Source organism: Lagopus muta, chromosome 10 (genome assembly GCF_023343835.1).
Source record: "Lagopus muta isolate bLagMut1 chromosome 10, bLagMut1 primary, whole genome shotgun sequence".
Classification (NCBI taxonomy): Eukaryota; Metazoa; Chordata; class Aves; order Galliformes; family Phasianidae; genus Lagopus; species Lagopus muta.
Window position 1 is genome coordinate 9204711 of NC_064442.1, and position 27764 is coordinate 9232474.

Sequence of the window (27764 nt, forward strand, 5' to 3'; positions counted from 1 at the left end):
TGCCCATTTGTTATATGGAAAGAGCATCTACTGGTGCTGTTGTTATTTAGAGGTGTGTGAGTTAAAATACAAATATAGATGGAAAAATCTGTGCACTACTCAGAGCTCATCTATCCTGCCTTCTCATCTCGTGTAAGTGAACTGATTCTACAAAGGCAGCTACAGTTTGGTGGTGTTTTTTTCTCTCTGTTGACTGAACTTCTGCCTTCACAGCAAGTCAGCACTAATGCTTTGTAATTGCTCTGAGGTTGGCACATCGCCCTGACACCAGTGTCATCCAGCCGCATCTCCCAAGGTCCCACCTTGCAGCAGAGCTCCCTCAGAAGCACTGTGAGGTCTCCCACAGGTTTCCACAATGCTGGCCTGGCAGCCCTGTGGTCCCCTTGCAGTGGGGCTGCTGCCAGAAGTGCTCATTCAGGTTAGTGCGCTCCGTGTGAGTTTGCTCTGCAGGGGGAGGATAACCGTAAATTGTATTAAAAATTGTTTCCAAATGAGACATTCCTTTCTTTTTCTGTGTCAGGAAAGCATTAAGACTTAATTAAAAGAGAAATTTGAACTCAGAGAAATTCGTACTGATCATTGCTCCTCTGCTGTATTAATTTCCAGTGTTGAAAGAGGACAAATACCAAAGGGGATGACGTGTCAAAATTTAAGTGGTAACACTTAGGAATGGTGAAGTCAGGTCTTCTGATTAAGTGACTCTTTTCAACAGTGTTGTACATGAGAGGGAAAATCAAACACTTGTTTTCTTTTGCCTTGCTGCCTGTGAGCAGCATCAAGCAGAAGTGTTACACATCCTTTGTCTCTTCCAAAATGAAGTGCTTTTCTCCACAAAAGAGCCTTTGGTCTGCTGCTACATGCCTGTTCAGTTTTAGGGGATAAATACAGCCTACGGCTTTAGAAGGTCAATAAATCTGTGACTTCTTAGCTGTAGCAAACAAGTATGACTGCCACCAGATTTGGCAGGAGAAAATACACTGTCAAGACTGTTGTGAACTTAGAATTGGCAGCAGGGGAGAGTGAGCTGTATTTAAGTATTTTAAAGAAGAACATGTCCTAAGCATTAAGATGTGAGCCAATTTTAAAGACTAGGACTGCCAGTTATCTTTGTGTCCAGTTCCATGAGGATGTTTTCAAAGAAGAATGTCAGACTTAAAATAACAAGAGCATATGAACTAGATATAGCAATCTGTGTTTTGTCCTTTTCCTCCATTCCTTTCTATCTGTGAATAACCTATGTATTCTCATTGTAGATTAGATGCAGGTTCTTGGAGATCCATCCTCTTTTCCGTAGGTAAAGCTCCAAGTCTCTAGTTGTTGCTGTAATACAAATAACAATAACAGCATAATCAAGCTTGTATTTGTTCTGTGGTTATTCTGAACTCTAGAGGCTCACAGTAATTATAATACCATTAAATACTAATGGCAAAAGATTTAAGAGTAGATCATGAGACTCATGGAAGGAGATGAAAATGTTGCTCAGTCTTTTCCAGTACCCCAGGCACTGCATTCCTCTCTTTTATAGCAAAATACCAACTTAAAATAATTTCCAAACTGCTGGAGCATAGATCAGCTCCTCTGTGCTAAGGGCAAAGCATGATATATAAAAGGCAGGTTTATGTGGGAGAAGCTAGGCAGGAATCAACTCAGTCACAAAAATCAGTTTTCTGTGATTTTGGAGCAGTGCATCTCCCTCCATTTAGCAGTCAGAGAAACTGCACTGAGCGCTCAGAGATAGGAATATAACTGTGAAGAAAGCAAGTCTTCTGTATGTCTCAGTATTGCTCTCACCGTGAAATCTGATTGCTTTATGAGTTGTGGAGCTGGGGTTATGACTTCATTTCGAAAACTTGTGGAGTGTACTGATGTGAAAGCATTACATGACATGGTTCTGTGACCCAGCCCTTTGCCTCACACAGCTGTGTTCAGTACCAGCATAGTGATTTATTTAAGCCAGTGCAGAGTGGTATCTGTCTCCTGTCCTCTATCATAACGTGTTCACAGTGTAAAGCTCCTTTCACGTGCTTGACTTTGTGTAAACACAGGGGATAAGTGCATCTAGAAACCAGGTAATGGAATTAGTTGTGCTAAGACTTAAGGTGCCAAGCTCCCCTTGTGAGATAGACCAGCTCCTCGCCAGTCCAGATAGGAAGAGAGCATCCAAAGGGAAGGAGCAGTGCATGATAAATGCCTCTCCTTTGGCACAATTACAGTGGGCTTATAACAAATGTGAAAAATGCATTTTTCCTGCAGCTTTTTAATTTCCTACTAATGCCTTTCACAGATGTAAAAAATGTTTGTTTGTTTGTTTTTGTCAAAATCATTATGATTTAAAGCCATATAAATTTGAAAGCTCCTTCAAGGTTACAAAGGTTAATTGAAACATTTATTTTAACTGTTCCCAAAACATATTATGTTTGATTTTTTTGTTTTATTCGTGTAGCTCCTCTTTGCCTTGTGTATCATAAAGTTTGCTGACTGAGGGCCACTGGACAAGACTTACAAACTATTTTAATTTAAACAGCATCTTGGCCTACATCAGTATTCAGGATGTCGTGCTTCTCTTCATCTGATATGATGTGTTGACTTGGAAACCGAGCAAGGTGTGGACACAAAATAATTGATTGAATTAAATACAATCATAACTACTGATCAGTGGTTCTGCTGTACTGCTTTGCCAATTAAAATAGAAGTCCTTGCTGTTACTGCATGGGAATCTGCCGTTTGTCATCTGCCTGCAGACTATCAGCCCTGTTTAACATGGTGTGCTCTGCAGTTCTGCCTGCAGGCCAGCATGGCGCAGGGACAAGCAGGGCAGCATCAGGCTGAGGAGCTGTGCAACCCAGCATGGTGTTACCCACCGCAGTTGCAGTGCAGATGTTGCATGCATGAGATCCTTCACGCGTTATAACATTTGTTTAGGTTCCCAGCATGCAGCAGTGTGCTGTCTGCTCCTATGTATTTATGTCTGTTATGCTCACAGGAAGGAATGTGCTTTACTTAGCAGCTTAATCTGTAGGAATTCAAATAAATTCTGCTTTTTGACCTCTGCTTGTTTTTCAGGTCTGTTGCACTGTCCGTCCTCCTCTGCTCTAAGGCAAATCTTAGTGAGATGTCCGTGAGTTTTTAATACCCTCTGTCCTTTTCTGTTGTTAAAAACCTCCTTTCAGCTGAGGCATTCTTCTGCAGTTAACTATGAGATTGCCACATTAAACTCTGTGTGGCTGAGCCATATTATGGGAGCTAGGAAAGATTTTAATAGGTTCCTGGGCTCTCCTAAGTTCCTGAGTCTAACTTAAACCAAAGCAGCACATCCATACCTTCATGTACAAGCATACCATGGATGCTTCAACTATGTCAGCTTATGCTGAACAATGTGCCTTTGCCTGGTCTGTAAGGAACCAGACAGTGCTGACATTTGGTTTCTCTTTGTGTAGCTACTTGTCCATTTAGAGACTGTTTTAAGTCCTCGCTCTAATTTTGCTGAAGGAAACCAAGATGCAGACATTAAATCTGGTCTTAATTCAGGGTTGTTACAACCATCTTGATGCCCACTTACGGAGGCATGAATTAAAAAAATAAGCTGACATTCAGCTGTTAAAATTTCTTTTTGTGTGTATGTGTTACAAGCCTTAGTTTTCTAGCAATCCTTAAGGTTTCTATGCTAGTAGTGGAAGACCTGGATATCTTGAGAAGGTTCTCTGAGCCATGTGGACGTGTTCATGGGCAGGTTTGTGATTTCTAAAGCATATTTGGAGAGTGTGATCCAAAGAGAGCAAAACTAAGCAGATAAACTCATTCATCAGCTCATGTCCTGCAGCGTGCCATTTGCGTATGCAGCAAAAGTGGAGTTGAGCCAAAGAACAGCTGAGTTTGTGGACGGCTTTGAATCCAAAGTCACGACAGGACCTGCTGAGATGTCTAGGATCCTCCCCCAGAGCATTAATGAGAAAGAGATGCCATCTGGAAGAATTTTCTTGCCAAGATATTGTGATGCCATCTTTGTCTTCCAGTTCTCATCAATTACACATGGCTTTTAAACAGATTTATATTTTACCTTTCGTCAAATGATTTCATCTTCTCAGCTTCTGAGAACTCTTTTTGACCTTTCAATAGACTTTTTTCAGAAGAAGACTTTTTATTCTGATAAGACACATTGGTAGTGATAATCTGCCCCTTCTTTCCTTTGCCTGCGTCAGTGTTTTCCCTCTTTCATCTCAGTTGACTCTTCCACTCCTCCTATCCCACTGCATTTTGTTTCCTCTTCCTTTGCTGTAGATACGAAAAAACGACTTGATTTTTAAGAAATTAATTAAATGTAAATGAATAGTACATTCAGTAGTAACATCATCAGTTTTATTGATGTGGAATCAAGTTTACGCATATTGTCCCTTCATTTTTAATTCACCTCTGTTTAATTCAGTATTTAATTCAGTATTAACTTTCAAATTGGACAATTCGTACTGCTTTGATGAGGCTGGTTTTATGCAGCTTATATTTTAGAGGGTTTCTTCTATTACACCCACAGGAGTTAGAATCATTTAGTATAGGTCTAGCTTTGAGAGCTTTCTAGGCCACATAATCCCAGCTGTGCACTTGTAAATACTGTGCTGTGTAACTACACAGTGAAATAAAGGCAGCGTTTAAATCATCGCTGCCTGCACAGTGTCCAGAACGTGTTTGGATTTGTTTAAAAGAAAAAAAAAATCAGGAGAGTAAATCAATTCGTTCAACAGAATGTTTCTAACGCCTCACATGGGGCACAGCGATCCAGCTGAGGTTGTTACGCGCCGTACCTGTACATTTAAATGAGGCAACCCATCTGGAAGATCTGCAGCTGGAGTGCACAGCACAGAGATGGGAAGCAAGGCAGTCCTAACAGTTTTACAGATGGGAAACTGAGACACACAGGTATTGAAAGTGGTTTGTAATTGAGCTGGGAATTAACACGTGTGTCTGGTTCTATCTTTGAAAACATCCTTGGCTTTTAACTTTCCCTTTTGTTCACACAGAATGAGTGGCACTGCAGCAAAGTTGTCTTTTCAGAATTATACAGTAACTCTGAAAAAGTCTTCAGGAGCATTCAAGAATATGAGAAACTGTGAAAATGAATGTCTGACATAGAATAGTATAATGCCTGTATAATGATAGGAGGGAGAGAGTAAAAAGAGCATGGGACTGAAAAAAGTGGACCTTTAGGCGGCATTAAGAGTTTGTCTAATGCAAGTATGAAGGTAAGCAGAAGTAGGCTGATCTTTTATTAGCTGGCACTAAATCCATTTTGTGTCTTAAAGACTAAAATTGCACTGGTGAGGTCTGGAGACATTCTTCAATTGGAGTTACACAGGCTGCAGGGCATGTAATCAATAGCGATTTGTTTATCATCCCTTGGATCTATCTACCTTATCTAGGGGGGCTTGAAAATTCTGCTGATGTGCTAAACTGCTTCCAGACTCCTGGGTCCCTGCTGTGCTTCTTGTGGGCCGCAGAGGTCCCTGCAGTCTGGGAGAGGAAGGAATTTCTCTTTCCTTCCCCCAGGCAGTGGAGTGGCAGTGAAGTCATCTGATAACCAGTCATCCAATCTCAAAACATATTTTCCCCTAAAGGATTCAGTATACAGAGTGAGTGGCCATGAAACAATAGCTGCTTTAGCCCAGCCCCGCACCTTCTAATCTTTCCCTGGGCAGTGCAGCGTGTCCTTCCCACTCCCACCTTTCCTTAGGACAACAAAAACCATAATTCTGCTGATGGAAATGTTCTCTGAGCTGCATGGCTGCAGAAATAGGATTTGCCCCTGTGGCAGTTTGAGGTTAAGCTTCTTTATGTTCCTGCAGCAGTTCAGCTGCGGTTGGGGTTTAGATGAGTGCATGTGGACCCCGAGCTTGGTGCTGCATCAGTTCATTTCAAGTGGGTGTTTTGAGCACGTGGCATATAGATGAGTAACACGAGCTGGATCAGAGGAGAACACGTATCCACACAGAGCTCTCGCATTAAACCTGAACTCCAGAGGTTTCATTTGTATTCAAGTGCTCATGCAATTAAAACCACTGAAGCAAGCCTTTGCCATGGAAAATCTAATTTTATTACATAAAAAGAATATGTAATAGTTTGGGGTTGGTTGCGCTTGGTAATTATTACTGTTAATTTATTTTTATTGAGTACGTGGCTCAATAGAAAACAGGTCTTTCCAAATATTTCTTCAGAAACAGGCTTCAGACATGAGTTTGGACAAGGAGCATCTGCCTTCTGATCACGAGAAGTGCTTGGAACGCGGTGGCCAAAAGCTGCATGAAATGTTATGGTATGCTGATATATGGTTCTTTAACCTTTATCTAAACAGTACTAATTTTAGCCTTAGATTTTTAAATTTTGTGGGTATGTATGAAATACCATTTGGAAAAAAAGCTTTTAAGAAAAATCAGCATTCATTTGTATTCCTGCTTGTTACCAGTAAACAAAGAAGGTAACCAATGGAAATGATGCCTAGTGCTTATTAGACTTGCAGAAAAATGTGGCTATAATCAACTTTTACCATCTCCTGTAATAAATTTGCATTTTAATAGGACAGGGCACTTAGGAAGTCGAGGGGTGAGTGGCACTGCAGGAACACTTCAGCACTGCTGTTCACATAAACAGATGAGGACTGACAACCACTAAGTGCAGCCCATGCTGTACCGAGGAAGAAAATAGACCATAGTAAACACAAAACAATAAATTCCAGCCTGCATGGCCTAACGCAGAACCAGTCCTCTTGAGAGGAAAGATCATTGTGCACCACCATGTTAGGGTTGCCATCAACTGTCCTGGCAGTTTTGGAGCCACTGGGTTCTGTTTTGTTCTCCAGGTTCTGGGTCTGTGCGCAAACAAAACCACGTTTCTTGGCTAAGCAGAATATTTATTTGCAAATTATGAGAAGGAGCTTAGATACATTGAAATAAATTGAAAGAGCGGACGATGAAGTACACATTTTCTAGAAGCTGTGTTGATTATACCTATACCAGAAATAAGACATTCTCTTCAATGTCTGCAATCTCTTTTGAAGTGCCTCTTGAAGGTATTTCAGCTTCAAGCTAACCTTTCAAGGCACGTCTGCACATTGCTATTCCCAGCTGCAGAGTTAGGGCAAAATAGAGGTTGAACTGCAGTGAACGCTTGTAAAATTGTATCTCACAAATCATGCTAAGAACGTTTTCATGCACTTTCTTTTGCTTTCAGCTACATAGTGACTTAGTTGTTGGCTTTTTTAAAAGTACTAGTTGGGAATTGTATGAAATTTGAGTTTTCTTGCAAATAGTTTGCATCTGTAATCTAGCATGGTAATTCTTTGGTGTGGATTTACCACCTACATGGAATTGCTGTACGTGTTCAGGAAGGGATTTCAAACGGCTGCAAAAGCTGTACTCAAACTTTGGTCCTTTTCAGACTCCTGATAACATGGCAGTCATTTCTTAAAACATAACATTTATCTTTCTTTTGTTTTATTCATATTAATAATGACATCCGAGCAAATGTCAGATGGAAGAATTCTCTTTAAGTCAGATTCCAGGCACTGAATTTCAGTGTTTACCTTGAGAGCTTCATCATATTTAAAGCAAACCATTTCTGTAGTGTTCAAAGCTGCAAATGTTAACGTTGTCTTGTTTCAATTTTATCATCTGCAACAACAGTACCTAATGGTTTTATTTAGCTTGACAGAAGCAATAAACTGGACTTCATCACAGATAATGATTCATCAAAGTGGAAACTTCTGGAGGTAATATCTATTGAATTCTGTTTACCTTTTTGTCTGGTGTGAGGCACGCATTTATTTAGAAATGCATTTGTTAATAGAATGGATTCTTGCTGTAATTATTCCAAGGAAATTTTGTATATCATACAAGTTCTTAAAGTTGAATTGAGTTTTAATGGTGACACAGCTGGTCAATAGCATGAGTCAAGGATGTAAAGGAAGCTGCACTTGGTCTTGGTGTCTCTCCTGATCACACAAAATATGACACCTGAGACCATTGAACATCTGATTCTGGTAACTTCAGACAGGCCATCCAATGGATCTGCTTCTACAGCTTGTTCACAGTTGTATTTATTCACTCACTGAAAGATACTAAAATTAAAATAGTCATTGGGCTTTTGAGGACAAGTAACAGATGAGACAGAACCCATGCTTTTTGCCAGGTTTTATTTCAACCTGAGATGCTGCTCCAGATGGTAAGGAGGAAGAATATCCTGGCACAGCCTGGCGTTCCTGGCACAGCAGGCAGCATCGGGCTCTTTGCAGAAAGAGATGCTCTCCTTTTCAGGAGGTAGGAGTCTGGGTTATCTGGCATCTTGCATGTGATTCTGCATTAAAAAGGAATTCCTCCAAACCACCTTGCAGGCTTTCTGCAGTGTGCAGAGAGGAATTTTGGATGATCTCTTAAATCCTCTGGTGTAACAGCTCTTCCACGTTAATGGCAGTTAAGTATCAAGGATTAAAAAGGGTGCATTTTATCCAGGAGAACTCGAGGAAGAACAAATCTTCCACTACTTTTCCAAGGTTAAACAACTGAATTCAAGGCAAGTACTCTGGGGAGTATGATACTAAATATTGTATCAAAACTCTTAATATTATATGAAAAAGGAAAAAGAGAAGAACTTAGCAGGCAGGTGAAAACACTTGTAAGGACCTTTAGCACCACAGACTGTATACTCTGTACTCAACATTGGTGAGGCTGCACCTTGAGCACTGTGTTCCTTGTTGGGCCCCTCACTACAAGATAATGAGCTGCCGGAATGCATTCATAGAAGATTGATAAAGCAGGTGAAGGGGACTAGGACACAAGACTTAGGTGCAGGTGAAGGAACTGGGGCTAGAAAAAAGGAGGCTGAAGGGAGACCTCATGGCTCTCTACAATTATCTTCAAGGAGGTTGCAGCAAGGAGAGTGTCAGTCTCTTTTCTCAGGTGTCAAGAGACAGAAAGTAAGAAAATGACTTCAAGATACTCTGGGGAAGGTTTGGATTGGGTATCAGGAAATATTTATTCACAGACCTGGTTGTTAGGTACTGGAATAGGCTGCCCACAATGGTAGTAGAATCCCCGTCTCTGGAGGTATTCAGAAGACGTGGACATGGTTTGGGGTTAAGCAAAGTTTGGGCTTGATCTTAAAGGTCTTTTCCAACCTAAATGATTCTATTTAAAAGCTAGACACAGCACATTTCTAAGATCAACTGTAACCATGCTCTTTAGTTTTTCAGCAGCAGTTTATGAGCTGAGACTGTGCTTTTGACTTCTGTATTTAAACTATACACAGTAATCTGAACTACTTACCACATAATGTCATGACTTTTACAACAGTCAACAGGGATGATTCTGTTTCTGTACAATAGCTGTAGAAAATGTCAAGTACAAAGAAATGCACAGCTCCCTCGATACAAATTAGCTTATCGTGCAAATGGTGAAATAAGGCACTTTGACCCTATTGTCATCAGACGTAAAGGAAGGGATTAACACTCCAGACTTCTAATTAATTACAATGTCTCATCCTCTTTATTTTAGCTGAGTAGGCCACTCTTCTAATTCAAACTAGCAGCTGTCCAGTATTAATACTTATCTGTTAGTACTGCTTCTTGAGCAGCAGTCAGCCTGGATGAGCGTTGCAATTCTGAATGTTTCAAAAGCAGATTTCATAAATATTCAGAAACATCCTTAAACTTGAAATAGCTTTATTGTGTGAATAATTAACAGTAATTAAATTCTACAAACAAACAAACAAACAAACCACTCTTCACTGCTTATGCTATTTTCTCATGAAACAAAGTAAAGAACAGTACTGAATATAGTTCCTGTGTTGTATAACAGCCACACAGTATTCCATACAAACTAATTACAGTAGACATCACAGTTCTACAGCTTTACTGAAATGGAAATCCAGAATACATTATGCACATACCAAATTTAAGATGATACAAATTAATCTAAGCCTGGTATCACATCTCAGGTTAAACTACTATACCACTGAACTGCTAGAGTAACAAGATAAATATTTAAACTACTTAATTCTTACACTAATTGTTAGACCATGTTTTAAAAGGAATACTGCACAAAGATTTAAGCCATTGGTTCAATGGACAGGAGCTTACATAATATGGGAGATCTCATTTGTCCTACAATTGACAACAAATCAAATATTGAGATATCATACCTTTATCAAACACCTAAGAAGTTCCTATTAGAGTTTTCATAAATTCCAACCCCCCCAAAATGCTTCTGTAATAGCAGATTTCTTCTCCTCTTTAAGGCATTTGAAATTCAAACTAAGCTTTTCTCACTATCGAAAATCAAACTAAGAAATGCTCTCTGGAGAAGGCCACTGTCTGTCACTTTTACAAACAGCTATCTTCAGACAATGCTACAGGCTGCAGACAAACCACAGCCACCTTCCCCAGACCTGTTATATTTTCCAAAACGTACCAGGGAGGATCTCAGTGGTGGAGATAAAAGAATATGAGCTGGATCTTACATTAAACGTATACAGACTAAACAAGCCATATAATGGACTTCTATTATTCATAAAGGTATTCCCTTTTTCAGTTCACACTACAGATAAACAACATTGGACTTCAACATAGATTCTTTAGTTATCTCTAAACTATCAAAAATAAGGAAACTGGTGACAAATGAAATCTAAAATCTAACTTATTACGTAGTAGTACTGGACTTTCCATCCACAGGTATCATCAGTAGGGATGGTAGCGAGGCCCTGGGTTGTAGGAGTTGTAGCCATATTGTCCATAGTAGGATTGTCCTTGTCTGTGCTGCTGGTAGTTGTTACCCCAACCTCTGTCTGGCCTCTGATTAGATCTGTGGTCACTCTGCCAGTTGTATCTGTCCCCTCTAAAATACCTGCCATCTTGAAACCTGCAAAGAAAAGAAATACCAAATACTCAAACTGTGAGTTTTTAAAAGATTAATGACAATGAATTCTTTGCATGTAACTAACAGCACAGTCTTGGAGTTTGTACCGCAATATATTGCTTAATGCTTCAGTCCCTTGTGGCTTCCCATACTCAAGAGCACGAGCATATAGCGTAACTTAATGACACTCAATGAGCTAATTATCAGTGGCAGTTAGCCACTATTCAGGCTCAATTATTGCTTTCCAGCTGTAGCACTACTGCTATAGGCAATGTTAATTGTTCGGTGTTAGTATTATGAAACATACCATATCCTGGAATCACCCTTTTTCAGTCTCACAGAAATGAGATGTTACTGTCCAGAATTAAGTAAAAAGCTACAATTACATTCTGAAAAATAATAATAATATAATTCAAAGTATTTAGCTGTAGGAATATAATATTACCTTTGCTAGGCAGAGATGATAGATTTTACAGTCTCTTCTAATAAAAGAAATACAGACTAGTCTAACAGACTAGTCACAGAGCAGCAAATATTCAGGTTACAAATGAAAAGTGTTTTGGACAGCTAGCAACAGGTCATCATGTTATTAGACTGTTCCTTTGCATGTCTTAAACATAGATAATTAAAAGGGGTAGTTCTGCTATCATTACAGATTCCTATCTTTATTCTGAAATAAATAAATGGTAATTTGACCAGGTATTTGTCTTAAAAAAAAGGACACCAGTACCGATCTCTGTTTCTCTGATTGCCACCAGATCTGTTTCTCCATTCTTCTACTATTGGAGGCGGATCTGCAGGACGTTTCAGGTACTCTTGGTACTCTTTATCATCTGACGTGAACCGATGAGCGAACATCTTCTCATAGTCCGGGGGTACGTCGACCAAGGAAGTCATTCTGAAAAGGTTAAACATTTTGAACAATAAAAGCGCATTTAACAACTTATAAAGACTCCCACTGTAACAGCTCCCAAAATCCAGTCAGGGCAAGGGAAGGACAATGAAAATTTACTCTTTCAGATGAGCTCAGCAGTGAAGTTTTGGGTTGGTAACACAGATTACCTAATGCCATCCGGATCTAAGACTGTAAAAACAAACAAAATGCCTTCATTGTTTCAGCTGTCCTGAATGGGTTGTCTGACAGAAAGCAATGCCAATTCCACATCCAACCTCTGCATCTATATTGGACACGCAGACACTGATCAGGCTAAATACTTGATAGCTAATCTGACATATTACGTGGCAGTGTCACTGAATCAATTTTGAGCAAGATGAATTGCAGCAAAAAGAAATGGGGCATTTGAGGGTCAGCAATAGAGAAAAAGCTATTTCTCCAGCATGCGCTCCCAAGCCATTCTAAATATGAAAAGCATTGCTACAATCAACTTGAAAAGCTTGCTGAGGCAGAATACAATGCAAATCTTACAGGTAACTACAACCCGCAAAGCGATCAGATTTATTTACCATAATCTGTGTGTTAATAATTTGTTTGAGAGAAAGAACAGACCTACGCTAATGTTCAACCGCCTCATAACACAGCTCCCAAATACCACTTGTGCTTAAGGCCTTTGTTAACATACGTGCCTATACGGGAATCAGCTCTGCCCTACCAGCAGACTGAGAGCAGCTCTGCAAGCCCTGCCTTAACGAGCCCGGCGCGCTTTGCAGCATTACGGGTCTCCGTCTTTTCCCTTCCTGGTCAAGCCCTTTGCTGTTTTGCCTGCTCTTTGCAGGCGGAAGGACGGAGCGGAAGGGGCTCCTGGGCACCCTAAGGCCTCCAATGTATCTCAAGGGCTCCCACAGGCCGGGCGGTGACGCCCCGCCGCAGCCTTCTCTCCTCAAGACGAATTAACAACAACGTTCATCAGCGGGAGGCGACATGGGACACCGTCACCTTCCATCTGCTGAGGCCAAACGCAGCTTGGAACAAAGGACTGAGCTCCCTCCCCTCACAGCGGGCCGGGCCGGGCCGGAGCCCTTTACCCCGGGATCAGCCGGGACCAGCCGCGCACACGCACCCCCCCACACCCCCTCCCTCACCGCCGCCCCGCCGCCCCTCACCCAGCGCCGTCAGCCGCCGCCGCGCGCAGGTCCCGCCTCTTCCGGTGCCGGCGGAGGGCGGGGTGCCGCAGGCTGGTCGGCTCGGTTCCGCGAAAGCTGCGTTTGGCGGAGTGCGGGCCGATATAAACGGCGTCTAAGGGTTCCGCGGTTCTTTCCTTAGCGGCTTTTGTAGGAGCCCGGTTCTGCAGCCTCGGCACCGCGGTGGTGGACGAGGCGGTGTGAGCGCGGTGCGCTGAGAGCCGCTGCCTTTGTGTGGGCAAAGCGAGGCGTGCGCGGCGGCTGGGCGTGCTGCCATGGTGCACGTGTTACGAGCCTCTGCGGGGCTGACATTTTCCGCAACCAATAACTGTTAGATTTTTAAAGCAGAGCATTTTCTGTGTAGAGAAGGACTGATTTTTTTGTAGAACCCTTTTATAGCACAGCTTTTTTTGTTTGTTTTAGTAAGTTCGGGGTCGCTGCAGTGGTTTACTAGAGAGTCGTTTCAGGCAGCAGCGAACGGGATTCGTAACCACGTGCATCGCTGACACAGAAAATGTGGCAGCCAAAGCGACAGCAGCATCGTGCTCTGGGAGTGCTGCACCCAATGAGTGCCCTTTGTTGGAGGTAAACAGAAATAATTACAGCCCGCTCTCCTGTGTGACCTGCAGCAGGAGTGCGTCGTGGCTTGCAGAGTAGAAATAATGACCTCGATCCACACAGCCCAATGCAGATGTCATAGCATGAGTAGGTAGTTCTAAAGCACACTAATTGTCATTAGGCTGAAAAATAATACATTTGAGCTTCTGTTTTCCCTTTCTGGTTCCTGTACTCCTGACTGCCCCTGTTAACTGGGCAGAGAAATGTAGGATTTTATTTCTTCTCCTGACACGTTTCCTTTTTGACCACTGGATATTGCAGTTCCAGATGTGTCTGCAAAGGATTTCATGCATAAAATTCATAAGGTGATCCTCAATAAAATGGTGATACTTTTTTTTTCTGAGTCTAGTCTGCTGTGTGAGGGAGCGTATTATTCATTACAGCACAAAGCTTATTTTAATAGTAAACTTTCAATTATAGACTCCAGTCATCCACACTTTGAAGCACATGCGTAATCTAATCATGTATTAAAGTTGTTTTGAAGGCAGTGCCCCCGTTGTTAATTCTTTGAGCGCTGTACTTCTGGTATTACCATTTCTCTGAGGTGGCTCCACTCAGCATTTTCAGTACTAGAGAACCATTGCAGGGAATGGCTAAACCAGGGTAGCTCATGTATAAATATATATTTAAATATACACACAAGCAATATATGTGTGTCATTTTTACATATATTCACATATGTATGGACCTTCTGGGCTGTGACATCAAAAAAGAAGTCGTTGTCTGAGGGACAGTTTCTTCAGATTTCTTGTAGATGTTTTACTGGGGTTCAGGCCCCGTGTGAGAAAGCCAAAACATGTGATTTTTAAAGGAATAAGACACTCAGAAATAGATTGGCACAAGGACTCTCAGCACCCACTCAGAGCTTCACATAGCACAAACCTGCATAGGTGGCCAAGCACTTAAAAGGTCTCGTTGCAAGTGTTGTCAAGACTGAGGGTTTGATAATCCACTCTTGCAATCTTCCTCCTCACTTCAAGCCTCTCCAGGTAATTAATGTGTTGTTTTAGTACAAACACAGTCTCATAATCAGCATCTCTGAAGTCTACTGCTGTCTGATAAAGTCTCAAAGGTTTTATTTTTATTTTTTCTGTGGGTTTCGTTATGTTAAATGTCACACTGTTAGATGAAGCTTAATCTTGTCAGATTCAAACTGAGAGCTTTTCCTTTTAGCCTATTAACGGAGATTTCATAGTGTGGATCTTTCTGCCTGAACGAAGGAATGTACACTAAAACTAACAAAGTATTGTCTGCCCTGAACTGGTGGAAAATTGCAGGGTTCTTTTTATGATTATTTAGTCTTAATAACTCATATTGTTCCATCACAAAACTTCATGTTTGATGTTTTCCATAAACTCCCAGCTTCTGACCCTGTGTGTTTTCATTATACTCAGCTGTCATTTAAAAAATGTATTTCTAGCCCTTGTTATTACGGTGACTTTTTGGGGAAAATAAATAAATCTTCTGTACAGAATAATCAGCCCATGCTAAGAAGGAAATAGGAAAGCATTATTAAAGTTAGATTTGTTTAAAGTCTTACATTTTATACATTTTGTCATTCCTTTATGCTTGGGTTCATTGCTGTACCTCAGTACAACGGTGACAGCTGTGGCATTTTAATGAAAAGTCAGCATGTACCTTGGTAGCAGAAAAGAAAGGAGAACTCGGGTACATCTCTGCGTCTTTAAACAGAAGGAATCCTTTTAATTCCATGTTAATATCTACCAGGATATATCCACAAAGAAACTAATGTCTCTTGTAATCAAGGCCTGTCTGATCAAAGTGATATTTGCCCATGAACAAACAAGATGATAAAATTCCATACGTTGTTATGGATCCTGCTGTTTTGTTTGCTGTTGTTCTTAAACAACAGAATATATATATATGTGCATATATATATATATATTTATTATTGTTTTTTTTCCCCTTCTGTTTATTTATTTTCCCAGTTACAGTGTAACTGAAAGCCTGGGCTGCTTTTACAATAAAACACCTCTTCCCTAGGTAATTTATTCTGGGAAATGGTGATGGCTGGCCCTGCTAGAGAGTGAGACTGTGTTGTGGCTGCAGGCAGGTACAAAGGGCACTTGTGGTGGCCTCGTTATTGATTACACACGAAAGTAAAGCTGTGTTGCTGTGTATATAAGAGGCCATAAGGCCACCAGGGACATCTGAGTAACTAATGACCGTGAAGTATTAGCTGGATCGTTCACTGCACTGATGGGAAAGCAGAGGTACTCCTCAGCCAGTCTGTGGAAATACTTGGAACTGGGCTCTTTCTCTGGAACCTCCTGTGCTTGGAAGATCAATTCTCATCATGGGGAAGTGTTGCTTCAGCTGGAAAGGATTATTGCCTAGATGAATCTCACTTAATAACAAGAGTGAGATACAGCAGTTGCTGCTGAATGCCTCTGAAGCCCGTGCAGTAATTCCATCAGATCTCTGCCTTTGCCATTGCACTGTGTAATGTCACTGAGCTTCAGTGTGCCTTCCACGTGCCTCCATATGCTATTGTAAAGTGAAGTCCATAAAGGAACAGACTGCACCATTTGTACCAACTACACGGAACTTAATGCAAGAGATGTTTCTTTCCCATTACAATGACCTTTAAATGTTAACTGCCTAAAAAAATAACAGGGTCCTTTTTTTTAAGGAGGATAAAATGCAATTCCTGGTGTTTGATTGTGTTACAGAACACCCATTTTGGTGCTGTGGGGGCAAATTCCTTTGCACTAAACTTACAACGGAGTAACTCTTGATTAGAAGGAATTTGTTTCTAATTTAAGGCAGTATGAAAGAAGGCCTTTAATTTTCCTAAGAGCTATTTTTGTTGTATCAGTCTTTTAAAACTTGCAGCCACATTAAATTTTATTTCTAGCATATTGTTCTTAAAATGAGTGCAGAGGCGGTGTTACCAGACTGTCATTTACCCATATGTATATACAAATTAAAAATCACTACATTCTAGCTGCCTCCTTTTATCTTCACCTTTTAAACTGCCCAAGCCAGCTGTGCCCTTTGGGATCTGTAAGAATGAATCGTTTTTATTATTTTTGCTCTCTTAGACAGTAATTACAGAGTAGCATGCTGTCTGTTTTTTAATATTATGGTGCTGTTTTAATCCATGGTGCAACACCATTAACTTCAGCAGAGTTACACTAGAAGTGAATTTGTCCCCAGGAGGCTTTTTGAAATGCTCAGTTCTTTCCTTATGATTACCCAGAGGAACAGAGGAGAAGGCAAGACAGAGGGCCCTTTGATAGGAGGAATGTGGTTCAAAGCAAAGTCTTGTTCCTGCCGTTCGTGGTGCTCCATCTGTTCCTCATTTGGGCTGGAGGTGGGTCAGGCCCCGCAGAGGCACACGTGCTGCGGATGAGGGGCAAGCAGGGGCTTTGCACAGCACATCTGGTGCACAGGTTATGTTCCTTCCACGGCTGAAAAACAGTGGGAGGAATGTTCAGATACTTCACGCATACTTCTGCGGAGCTGTTTGAAAGTCAGAAAATGGAGTAGCCAAATGTTAAGATATCAAACTCATCCTAATCGTCAAGCTGTCTAAGCTCCAACCCAGCCACTTTTTAGATGTCAACCAATCCTATGAATGGGGATGTATGAATCAGTGCTGCCATGGATTTGCCTATTGTAAAGATACTTGCAGAATATACAAGACGTACTTGTAGAAGTTTCTAGATGTAGTTTTATTCATACTCAATTTTCTGATATATTTTGGTATTTAATTTTAGTTTGGACTCATTTCTAGCATTCCTCTCCAGGATAATAAATTCAAATCTGCTGCATTGTAGAAACATGAGAAACATCAGTTTGCAAGTCTGACACAAATTTGTAGCACCTCGCTGAGTCCGAGGGGGAATGCAGAGAATTCCTTCGTTGCTCTCAGGAGCAAGAAGGGCTGGGACTGGGAGTAAGATGTGACAGCAGGGCTGGCAGAGTAGGGGCCCACCACATAGACCCCGACAGCCCAGAGGAACGGGCAGGTTGGAGGACCTGATGCTGTGCAGGGAGCAGAGCCCAGGCTGGGCCCAGGGCAGGGCTGTGGGGAGACCCTGGGGCTGCCCAGCATGGGTAGGGCCCGATGGTGTGCTCAGTACCCCAACGTGCACATCTGGGAACAATTTGTGCTTAAAGCAGGGACTCGGATCCCTGCAAAACCTAGGGTTTGGCAGAAGGAAATGGTTATGCCTCTTTAGGAAACGTCTAACATTTCTCCTGGGTTGGATGCTCTGTGTAGTTTGTATATTGCACGGCAATCACTTGCCTCAGATACAAAGCCACGTATTCGACCTACAAAGGGGATAACCAGGTCCCTCACTGTCCCCCCAAGGTTACCATGAAACTGTTAGTTAATGCAGAATGTCTCTCTTCTTTCTCATCTTCTCCTTATATATAAGAAGACTTCTTGCATGTTCTCTGCAGTTCCTCTTAGAATTAGGGGCCATTAGAGAAAGCCAAGGCTACTTCAAGTTTGGAGTGTCTTCTCAGTCTGAAGTAATCCAAAAAACCTTGTGGAGCAGTGTTTCTCTGAGATACCGATTTGTAGCAAGACCATGTTGGAGCAAGGCACGGTGTACACAAATGGACTGAGCTGCAGAGAAAGAAGCCTGCAGGGTCTGCAGGGTGGGCTCCTTGCTGGCATGGGCTCCCTGCTGCATCCCTCATCCCACCTGTCACCTGGAAACTTGCTGGGCAGAGACCATCATTTTGTTTTGTTTCATTTTATGTCTGTGCAGTGCTGGGGCTGAGCCCTGATGGAGGGTCCAGTCAGCACCACTACCAGCAGCAGTAACTCCCTTCTGTTTCTAAATTAGGGCTGGTGATCATTCTTTCCAGCAGACAAGGGTTCCTAATCTTTCAGAAGCCTCTGCCATGTCTACCACCCCCACTTCTCCTCTGCCCCCCAAAGACCTCAGATGGCGAGGCACATTGTCCTCACTTCACCCAGCGTAGCAATAATTCCTTCTCCATCTTTGACCCTGAATTCCTGTGGCAGTTTTCGTTCCTGGAGCCTTTCCACGGTACGGCTCTTTTCTTCTCCTTCAATTTCAGGTCTCTCTCTTCACTTTTCCCATGTGTTGTTGCCATTTCTTTCCCATCCCTCTGCTACAGGGTGGTGACAACCCAGCTAGTGCTCAGCTGAACACTGCTTTCTAGTGTTTGCTGGGATCTAATGCACAAGGCTGTGCTTACTACTGATCAGTGTAAACATAAAAACTATAAAGATGATATCTTGGGAAATGCAAAATTATGATAGAGCTCCTAATAGAGGCTCATTTAAAAGAAATGCCCAGAAGAGCTCACACTTATGTGAAACCACATGGTAATTTCTGGTGATACTTGGAATGTGACTGTTTCATGATGCGCTATGGCTGCTCAATTTAAGAATAACACACTGTTATTTTCTTGGTCTTAAGTGGTGCTGTGGGGATATCACAAACTTCCTGAGTAAAAACTTTAATTAAAAAGCAAGCGTTAATCTCCAAGCAGTAGCATCTGCAGCAAATTGCCAGATAAGACTTTTGCCAACCTGAAAATCTAAGCAAGATTCTAATTAAATCAGAGGGAAAAAAAAAGATGAACTAGATATACGTTTTATTTAAGGATGGCAGTTACATAAGATTCCCGAGATCTCATGGTTGCTATCTGATGGGAAACGCTTCTGCCAGATCTCAGGGGCTATTTGCTGGATGAGAAACCCTTGTCTCACCGGTTCTGAGTACTCTCATGCTGCACTCAGCAGGGCAGGGACATCACTGCAGCCCTCTGCTCAGCTCTGAAGCCACGTCGGTCCTGTTGAAAGCCACAGCTGATCCAGCAGTGAAGCAGTACGACAGCGTGGTGTGAGGAGATGCCATATCACAAGCAGGGCCATCTTTCCAGTGAGACATGAAAACACAGTCCTGACTATGTATGGTTATTAAAGGTCCCAGCACACCTTTTTAAAAGCAGGGCTCTTAATCCCGGTGTGCTGGCCAAAATCTATTTTTGGGGATTCCACTCTGGTTATCAGCATTTCTCGTATTGTTCCAGTTGGATCTGCTCTTGGCCTTTGCATCCTGTTCCAAACTGGGCTCCTCTGTTTTGGAACAGCTGATATTTTCCAGAGACAGCCGCGCTGCAGTAGTGTGTGAAGTGCTCTCTTCATATCCATCACTTGCCTCATAGCAATGGAATGAGGATTAATCAATTATGTCCAATTCGTGACACCCATGAAGTCAAAAAGCATTTTTCCTTTGGCATCATGTGGACCAGGTTTACCTCTGTATGCCTGTTGATTTTGAGATTCCTGCATGTAAAAACAAATAGAAATGCAAAGCGTTGCCTTGTTGAAGGTGTCTGCAGTGAGAATTGCCTTAGCTAGTGACTGCAAGCATTGTAAAGGCTGTTTCCTCAAGAGCATAGTTACTTGTTGCAGCAGGCGTTGTTGTGCAGGAGGAAATTCCAGTTTGTTGAGTATGGCTTTGAGCACACGGTGCTGCTTGGCCAGCATTTGTGGCTTTGCATGTCCCATACATTCAAAATATGCTTTGTTACGCTTTCAGAGCTGGCTCTGCTCTATTCCCAGTTCAGTTAATGTTATGGAATCCTATCAGAGAAACCACGTTCTGAAAACCACGAAGAATTCAACTTCAAATATGGGGAGAAAGCTGACACCAAATAACAATGGCTGCTGCTTATTCTCTCTGACCAAATGTTAATTCTTCTGGGCAAGAAACAGCGCACTTAAATTACAGCAAGACTTCTAGAGACTGCAGAGAACTTTCTGCTTCAATCTCCCACTGCATACCACTCAAGATGTCACATTTCAAATTGTAAATCAGCTTACAGCGTGGACAAATGATATCACTGAAAAATGTTGGTGCAGGATCACCTAACCTCTTCCATGCAAACGGAATAATAGGAAAGAGCGGTCATGGGCTATTCTGGGAGAAGTGTACTCACAGATGGACACACAGAGAATATTCAGTCAGCCACTGAGGAGCAGAGCAACAGTAATAAATATTATTAAAGGCAGGTGTGGATGAAATTAGCCTAGCCCTGTAGGGGAACTATCAAATTAAACCTAGAAAAATGTTAGTCCATACACAACATCAATCTTGTGCTCTTCTGCAAATGAACAGTAAATGAAAAATAGTGGATCTGTGTCATCCAGACCTCACAGTGTTGACTAGATTTCATTTTCTCATGTATGCAGAAACAGTTTTGATGTGTGTGTATTAACACTTCTCCACTGGCTATGGATGAATTTAAAACACCACATCTGAAGTGCCCAGCTCCAAGCTTTTCTGGAGCTGTTCTGATCCACCTTCCACCAGCCCTGTGGAGTGAGGCTGAATTCCATAACTGTGTGCCTGCTGTCATCTCCTTGGCTCCAGAACCCAAACAGAACTACGGCGGAAAATCTTTGCATGATTATTGATAGGCATTGCTGCTGCTCCTCATCCTTTCTTCAAAACATGGATAAGTGCTCTGGATCTGGAGCAGTACTTCCTCAAGTGCTCCAGCTGTGAATATCTCGCTAAAATACTTTATATATATATATATATATATATATTTTTTTTTTAACAAAAATTTTGCTAATTTTCCCAAAATTGGGATTTTACACAGCCTCCAACACTGTGAAATTTCTCCAGAAAAGTGGAATCTGTGTATTACAGTGAGCACTTTTTCAGCTTCTGTTAACTAGCATTACAAAACATTGGGTCTAAGCATGTTGACAGTAAATATTTTGTGAGAAGCCAAACATGAAGCTGAAAAAATATTATTGTGTTTGCTTAACTAATTGGTAGAGTTTGTGTATTTATCCAGGTATTGTTGTGGAACAAAATTATGCTGTTGGGAACAGGAATGCAGAATCTCCCTTGAGCTGCTGTTATCCAGGGGGTACATACAGCCCAGGTTACCACCTAATGGACTATTTTAAATGGCATTTCCTCATCAAAACGTGCCTGGTGTCTTTGTTTGCGGGAGCTGTGTGCCCAAATATCTCATGTCTTTCATCTCTCTGAACCAGGTTTGGCTTCCCTGAAGTCAAGATGGTTTCCCCAGCTGGAAGAGGGGAATCTTATGTGGAAGTACTGTGTGTGTGTCCTAATGAGCTTCTGGGAGAGGTGGGGGTTCACACCAATAGTCCTCAACCATCAGTTTTTGTAAATAAGATTGAAAGCCCATGTGGCTTCATTCCACATGGCCTTTGTGCTGCTCAGCCCTTTGGGTAACTCATACAGGAGAGAGATCTGGCTATTCCTGCCCACCAGGAAATGTATCAGCCTTTATCAAGGCATGGGGCTTTTGTGGAAATGGATCAGATACGCAGTGTACCAGTGGAAAAGTCTAGCTTTCTTGGTAAGACAAGCAAGGAGATAGTTAAGGGGCAAAACCATTTAATGAATGAGTTCTAAAGAAATACAAAGAGTGAGGTATTTCAGACCAAACTAAGTATGAACTCCTGCAAGCAGCTAAGGCTTCTCCAATGGTTCTGGAGAATTAAAATGCTCTGAAAGGTCTGGTCCAGCCCCAGCCTCTCTTCCTCTCTCCTTTCTGACAAAGAACAGGAGACAGGAACAGCGGTTTTCTGAGACAAAGACAGTGGATCCTTCTGGGTGAAGGGCAGAGGGAAGGACAGGCAGTGGGAAGCCACATGGATCAGTGCATCCCCCGGCCTCTTGTCCCCCTTCTCGCCCCAATCACCAGGCACAACTCTGTTCCGCAGAGCCCAGCGCAGCCAAGGCGGCGGAACGGGCTAATTAAAAAGGCAGCTTTAAAATGCCAGCCCCTGGTTGCTTGGAAATGGAATCTAACCATGGTATTATTTTTGAGCTTGGATTTTTTAATCTAAAATTCCATGTGATGGAAGAGATGGGTATTTAAACAGATGTCTGCAATTTCTTTAAAAAACAGAGATTGAGTTACAGATGGTGAAAAAGGGCCTGAGAATTAAAAACTCCTGAGCTACAAGGAAATTTACATGTGAGCAAAATGACTTGCTGAGATGAATGGTCCTGCAAGTCTGCATGTTTGAAAAATAAGCTTATTTCACCAAAAATATGAATATATTTTCCTTTCTGCATTGTCTGCTTCTCTACTGGCAGCCTTAGCCATCACCATCATCAATCAGCCAAGCTGATTGGGAAGGTCCTATTTCTAACAGGCAATACATGCAGGTTTTTCCTTCTCTTATCTCTTGCACAGACTTTTGGCCTTCCAGGACCAAAACTCTGGATCTGAATTAGTTTAAGAGAAAAATGAATTTACTCCATCTGTATATTTGGTTCCTGATTTCTCTCACTTCCATTTTATAAATTACAAATTAGTGGACTTTCATTACGTTGGTCTGAAAGGAAACCAAAGTCCTCATCTCTGCTTCCAAATGAAATTGGTTTTTTTTTTCCTTCTCTTCTGGTTTTGAAAGGAAAATAACCAAAATAAACATCAAGGGAAAAAAACAAATAACTTCTAACGCAACCTTTGAAGTGCAAAGAGCTGCATGTTGGGAGGGAAAAACTGAACACATTTGGGAAGTGCTGGGGAGCAATTCAGGATCCAACATATCAGCTGGGAGCGTTGTGTGTTACTGCGAGGGGCTGATATTTGCGTGTTTTACAGGACAACCTTTTGAAAGTTAGATAGAAACCACTTGTACTCTCTCTATTACTATGCTTAGATACAAGCTCCCTGGTACCAACTTCTTATACATGTAAGAATCAATTGCAAAGAATAATAAGAGAATGTTCAGCCTATTCTGTTATAGATGATTGACAAAATGGTTTTAAAGGTGGCCTCTTCCTTGTCACTTTTAAAGACACAGAAGAGAGTCCTCACTGACTGCTCTGGGATCATTTTGGTTCGTTCTGGAGAGTGGAAAGGAAAGCAGCTTTTGCCTTAGGAATCAGATGGGTGTCAGCTGTGGGGCTTTTCTGCCCTGCCATGGGACTGTTGAAGGTTTCACGTTCATTGCAACTGAAAGGACAAGAGCATTGGGTTGGGTTCTTTTTAAACCAGATAGATTATTTGTCCAAATTGTTTATTACATATTCGATGAAGTGGAGTTTAACAACAAAAATCATAAATCTGAGCATTTTCAGCAGTCTGGCTTAAAATGCTTTCCCTTCACAGTTGCTTGTCTTTGAAATTTTATATCCAGTGATATTATAATTACATTAATTTTCCAGCTGTCAGGGGATTTTCAAAGCTGATTCTCTACTTGAAATGTAAAAATCAAGAATTCCTGGCAGCTTTTTTTGGTTAAACTTCTAGATAACGTTTCAAGCTGGTTATTTGTCAAAGGGGAAGAAGGAAAAAAAGAAAGGAAAATGGCATGGCTCTGTTATAGTAAAAAAAATATATAGATTTCATTGGTCTCGTTGGAAATAAAGGGGGGGAGAGGAAGAATCACAGTATTGAGTATTTTATTTAATACTGTCTGCCATGGGAAATAAGGAGACTGCCTTGGAGTATAATCGTTCAAAACGGCTGCTGCTCTGAAATACAGTGATATATGAAATAAAGGAGGGTGGCAAAAGATGAGAGCAGTGAGAGTGAGACTGAAGGAGAGCACAGAAATGCTGAAAGAGAGGAAGAGAGCGGTGAGCTGTGTGCTCCACAGGCTGCACTGTATGCACATGGAGTGGCTTTCTGAAGGGGCTGTTCCCTCTGCATCCTGCAGACAGACATGGTGCCTTTAGGAGGCCCATGGGAAGAGGAGGAACGTCTCATCTGAAGGACTTACATCCACTTGCAGAATGGGGCTGCACTTGGTGCTCAGCATGAGCTGTGCAGGGGATCTGTGCCCTCTGTACTTTGGGTCTCCCCATACCACAGCCCTGTAATGTTCACACATGTGAATACCAAAGGAGGAGGGAATCACCACCATCCTCTGCTGGAGCTGGGTCAGAAGTGACAGATCCTGTCACAGACGGAAGCTGAAGAACTGATTCATTTTAAAAGCATATTTATAGTTCTCATTTGCAGAGATCTCAGAATACCTCAAGGAAATGGCAAACTATATTATACCAAACAGTGCGAATCAATGGGAATGATGCACAACTTAGGACTCCTTGTAGCAGCAGAGTTAAGATGGAGTCATCCATAGGGCGTTGGCTTCATGCAGTGCTGATGGCAACAAGTGGTTTGCACAATCCTCAGCCTTTCCCCACCCCTGGGGCTTTGCTACTGACTTCAGCTGGGGACAGAACTTCATCCTGTTTGGCACTGGCCAGGAGACCACAGTGTGCCACGCTTCATAAAGGAGAATACCTCATCCTTATGGAGCAATGGAAGGAATTTCTGAAGAAATGTGGTTGTGTTTTTTGTTTGTTTGTTTGTTTTATTTTTATTTTTTTAGTATGTGGGATTGCAATTCCATTTTGGCTCTCCAGACATCAAGAAAAAGCTGTTAGGGTGATGGTCTGTGTTGGTGTCACTGCCATAAAGCCTTTCCAACAACTTCAAAACTTTCCATGAAGGAACGGATGAATTGACAAGAGATAATAAGAAAAGACAAAAATAATCATCTTGCTGGCAAGGTATTAATTATAGCTTTGTGTGGGAGAAGCTAAAATCCTCTCTGTGGACTGGGTGCCTTCTCCCAGGGAACAACCGTGCCTGCTCTGCCAGCAGCAGGACAGCAGGGCCACAGCTTTGTATGGATCCTCGTCCTGGGACTGGGAGGGCAGCAGCACTGCCAGGCAGAGCAACGCGGCTCTTCCACCTTAGGGCGATTTTGCCTTCAGCAGTAAGGAAACATCCCTCTTTATTTTCACGGAACCTAGAGGGAAGTAACGCGTGGCCACCGTGTGCGGCACTGCTTTGCAGGGCTGCTGCGAGGGCTCAAGGCTGCCGCTCGTCCCTCTGCTGCAGGCTGTGCCCGGGGCTGGCGGGTACAGTGCTGGCGGGGCCGGGGGGGTTCGGCCTGCCAGGGGCTGAAGCTGCCCGATGGTTCCAGAGCTCCCTGGGACCCATGGCAGAATGCCGGGATTTGGTCGTTTCCCTGGGAAAACAGAAGCGCGAAAACACGCTGGCAGAGCCGGTTCCCTTCTGAGCCAGGAAATCTCCGGCTCGCGTTTCACGGGACACCCTTGGGGTCGGGGCCGGAGGGCTCTCCGGGCTCTCCGGGCTCTCGGATCGCAGCCGGATCCGGTCGGCTCACGGCCCCACGCCGTTCTCAGTCTCGCGGTGACGGAGCAGCGGTCCCGGTGCGCGGGGCCGCTCGGCAGCCACCCACACAACTTCCCCCGAAGTTTTGGCCCCGGCAGCCCCGAGGCGCGCGGCAGGAGCCGGAGATACGGGCCGCCCCATCCCTCCGGGCTCTCCACCTCTGCCGGACACCCCCACCCGGCAGCGCGGCTCCTGCCCGAGCCGGGGGCGGGGAGCGGAGGGACCCCGGGGGCGCGCCCGCCGCTCCGCCCCGCTCCGCCCCACCGCCCCCGCGCTGCCGCCTGGCGGGGCGGCGGGTGCCGCGGGAGGCTGCTCGGTGCCGCCGCCGCCCGGGAGGGAGGTTATGTAAGGGGGAAGGGAGGCGGCAGCGGGAGGAGGAGCAGGACGCCTCGCCGTGCCGCCGGGCAGCCGCAGCCGGGAGCCGAGAGCGGGGCGGCCGCATGTGCGAAGTGGGAACCCGGCCGCCGCTGGCCGCCGAACGCGGGGAGCCGCCCGGGGGGGCCGCCGCCTCCGAGAGGTGCCGAGACATGGGGTGAGTCCGCCAAGCCCCGGCCCGGCCCCGCCGCAGGTGCCGGAGTGCCCTGCGGTCGCTCCCGGTGCCGCCGTTTTGTAGCGCAATTAATTATTTACCCGCGGCGGGAGCTCCCAGCCGAGCCGCGCTGGCGGAGCGAGCTGGAGCAAAACCCCCGGCGTGCGGGGCCGGCGGTGCGGACCCACCGGGACGGCGGGCAGCGCCGGGGGTGCGCGGCGGGGAGCGGGCGGGGGTCCGTTGGGCAGCGCTCAGCCCCGGGCTGCGCCGTGCCGCCGGCAGCTGCCCGTGCCCTGCTCTGGCTGCGGGAGACGTGGCCGAAACTTGCCCGAACTGTGTCGGGCGTTCGGGAATCCGTGCAGATGTCCTCCGTCCTTTTATTTCTAATCTCTGCTCGCATGTGGTGATCTCTCGCAGAATTCATCTCGAGTTTTCCCCAAAGCATTCGTGCCTTTCTCCTATCCTCTAACTTTAACGCGAGGACAAAAGCCGAGTGCTGGCGTTCGAGCGGTGTGTGAGCTGAACATCGGAGCGGAGGTGAACGTGGTTCCTTAGGCTTCAGCCTAATGCTTGGGGAACCTCAGGACCAAAACCGTTTCGGGGGATTCCAAGCTTCCATGCTCAGTTTGCTTTAGTTTGGTGCCATTAGGCTCTCGTACACCTTTTTCTCCCCCCCACCCCGTGGCTGGGTGCTGCTCCCCAGGCTCTGGGCATCCTTGTGCCGCTTCCAGTTGTGCAACCTCCCCCTCCGGATTGGTGTATTGCCATCAGAGTGCTATAATTTGAGACAATATGGATAAATAATGAATTAAAATGCCATGCGTATGCCTGAATTTGATACTCGGCAGCACTGAATACAAACCCAGAGGCAGAGGGGAGAAATAAGATCCAAGTGGATGTCTCCTGATGTTTCATTGCAGGATGACAAGGGGCTCATCTGCTTCTTCAGCGTGTAAAGTTCCACTAGAATTAAATAAAATACCCTTGGGGTCCTAGAAAGCAGCATCACAACGTGCTTGCTGCTGGAGCAGTGCAGCCCTGCTGAATTCAGGCTGGGCTGCAACACCTGGCTGAGGGGAGCCCACCTGTGCCCCTGCACCTGGGTGTCTCTAAGGGCAGGTGTCTGCTGTGCTGTTTTTATCTGCTCTCTGTGCTGCTGGGTGAGCTCAGCTGGGAAGTGCAGCCAGGGGATGAAGGCAGTGCTCCCAGCCCTGCTTGGTGCTGTGCTGCCCCAAGAAGGGCCCTGCGGTGCCCTGGGTGCAGGTTGGGCTGTGCTCTCCAGTCCGGTTTGGTACCTGATTCAATGTGTGTGGCTTCAGTTGGTTCCTGTTGGTCTGATAGGGAGCTCATGCTCCTGACACCATTCATTCCCAGGGCTGCAGCATGGGCTGCGCACACCGGTACGCTCTGTGCTGAGTGGTTTTTGCATGGATGTGTTGGAGGTGTCTCACGTCATTACCTTGCCATTCACCTTT

General features: G+C 43.9%; 2 protein-coding genes across 6 annotated transcripts in view; one reads left to right on the top strand and one right to left on the bottom strand.

Annotated features, from left to right (window-relative positions):
• Positions 1-9683: 9683 nt before the first annotated feature.
• Positions 9684-27764, bottom strand: part of RAMAC (RNA guanine-7 methyltransferase activating subunit) — a 114314-nt gene continuing 96233 nt past the window's right edge. Inside the window, exons 1-4 of one of the 5 annotated variants that reach the window (XM_048956799.1) lie at positions 12787-12808; positions 11955-11976; positions 11623-11790; positions 9684-10895 (exon numbers count right to left, since the gene is read on the bottom strand). In XM_048956799.1, coding sequence (XP_048812756.1) covers positions 10715-10895; positions 11623-11790; positions 11955-11976; positions 12787-12793 — 378 coding nt within the window. In that variant the 5' untranslated portion in view covers positions 12794-12808 and the 3' untranslated portion in view covers positions 9684-10714. Of the gene's footprint in view, positions 10896-11622; positions 11791-11904; positions 11994-12786; positions 12811-12953; positions 13164-27764 lie in introns of those variants that run through there. The other 4 variants (XM_048956800.1, XM_048956802.1, XM_048956801.1 and 1 more) reach the window with 4 other exon arrangements.
• HOMER2 (homer scaffold protein 2) overlaps positions 26037-27764 on the top strand; it is a 50159-nt gene continuing 48431 nt past the window's right edge. Inside the window, exon 1 of the mRNA XM_048956788.1 lies at positions 26037-26292. Coding sequence (XP_048812745.1) covers positions 26201-26292 — 92 coding nt within the window. The 5' untranslated portion in view covers positions 26037-26200. The remainder of the gene's footprint in view (positions 26293-27764) is intronic.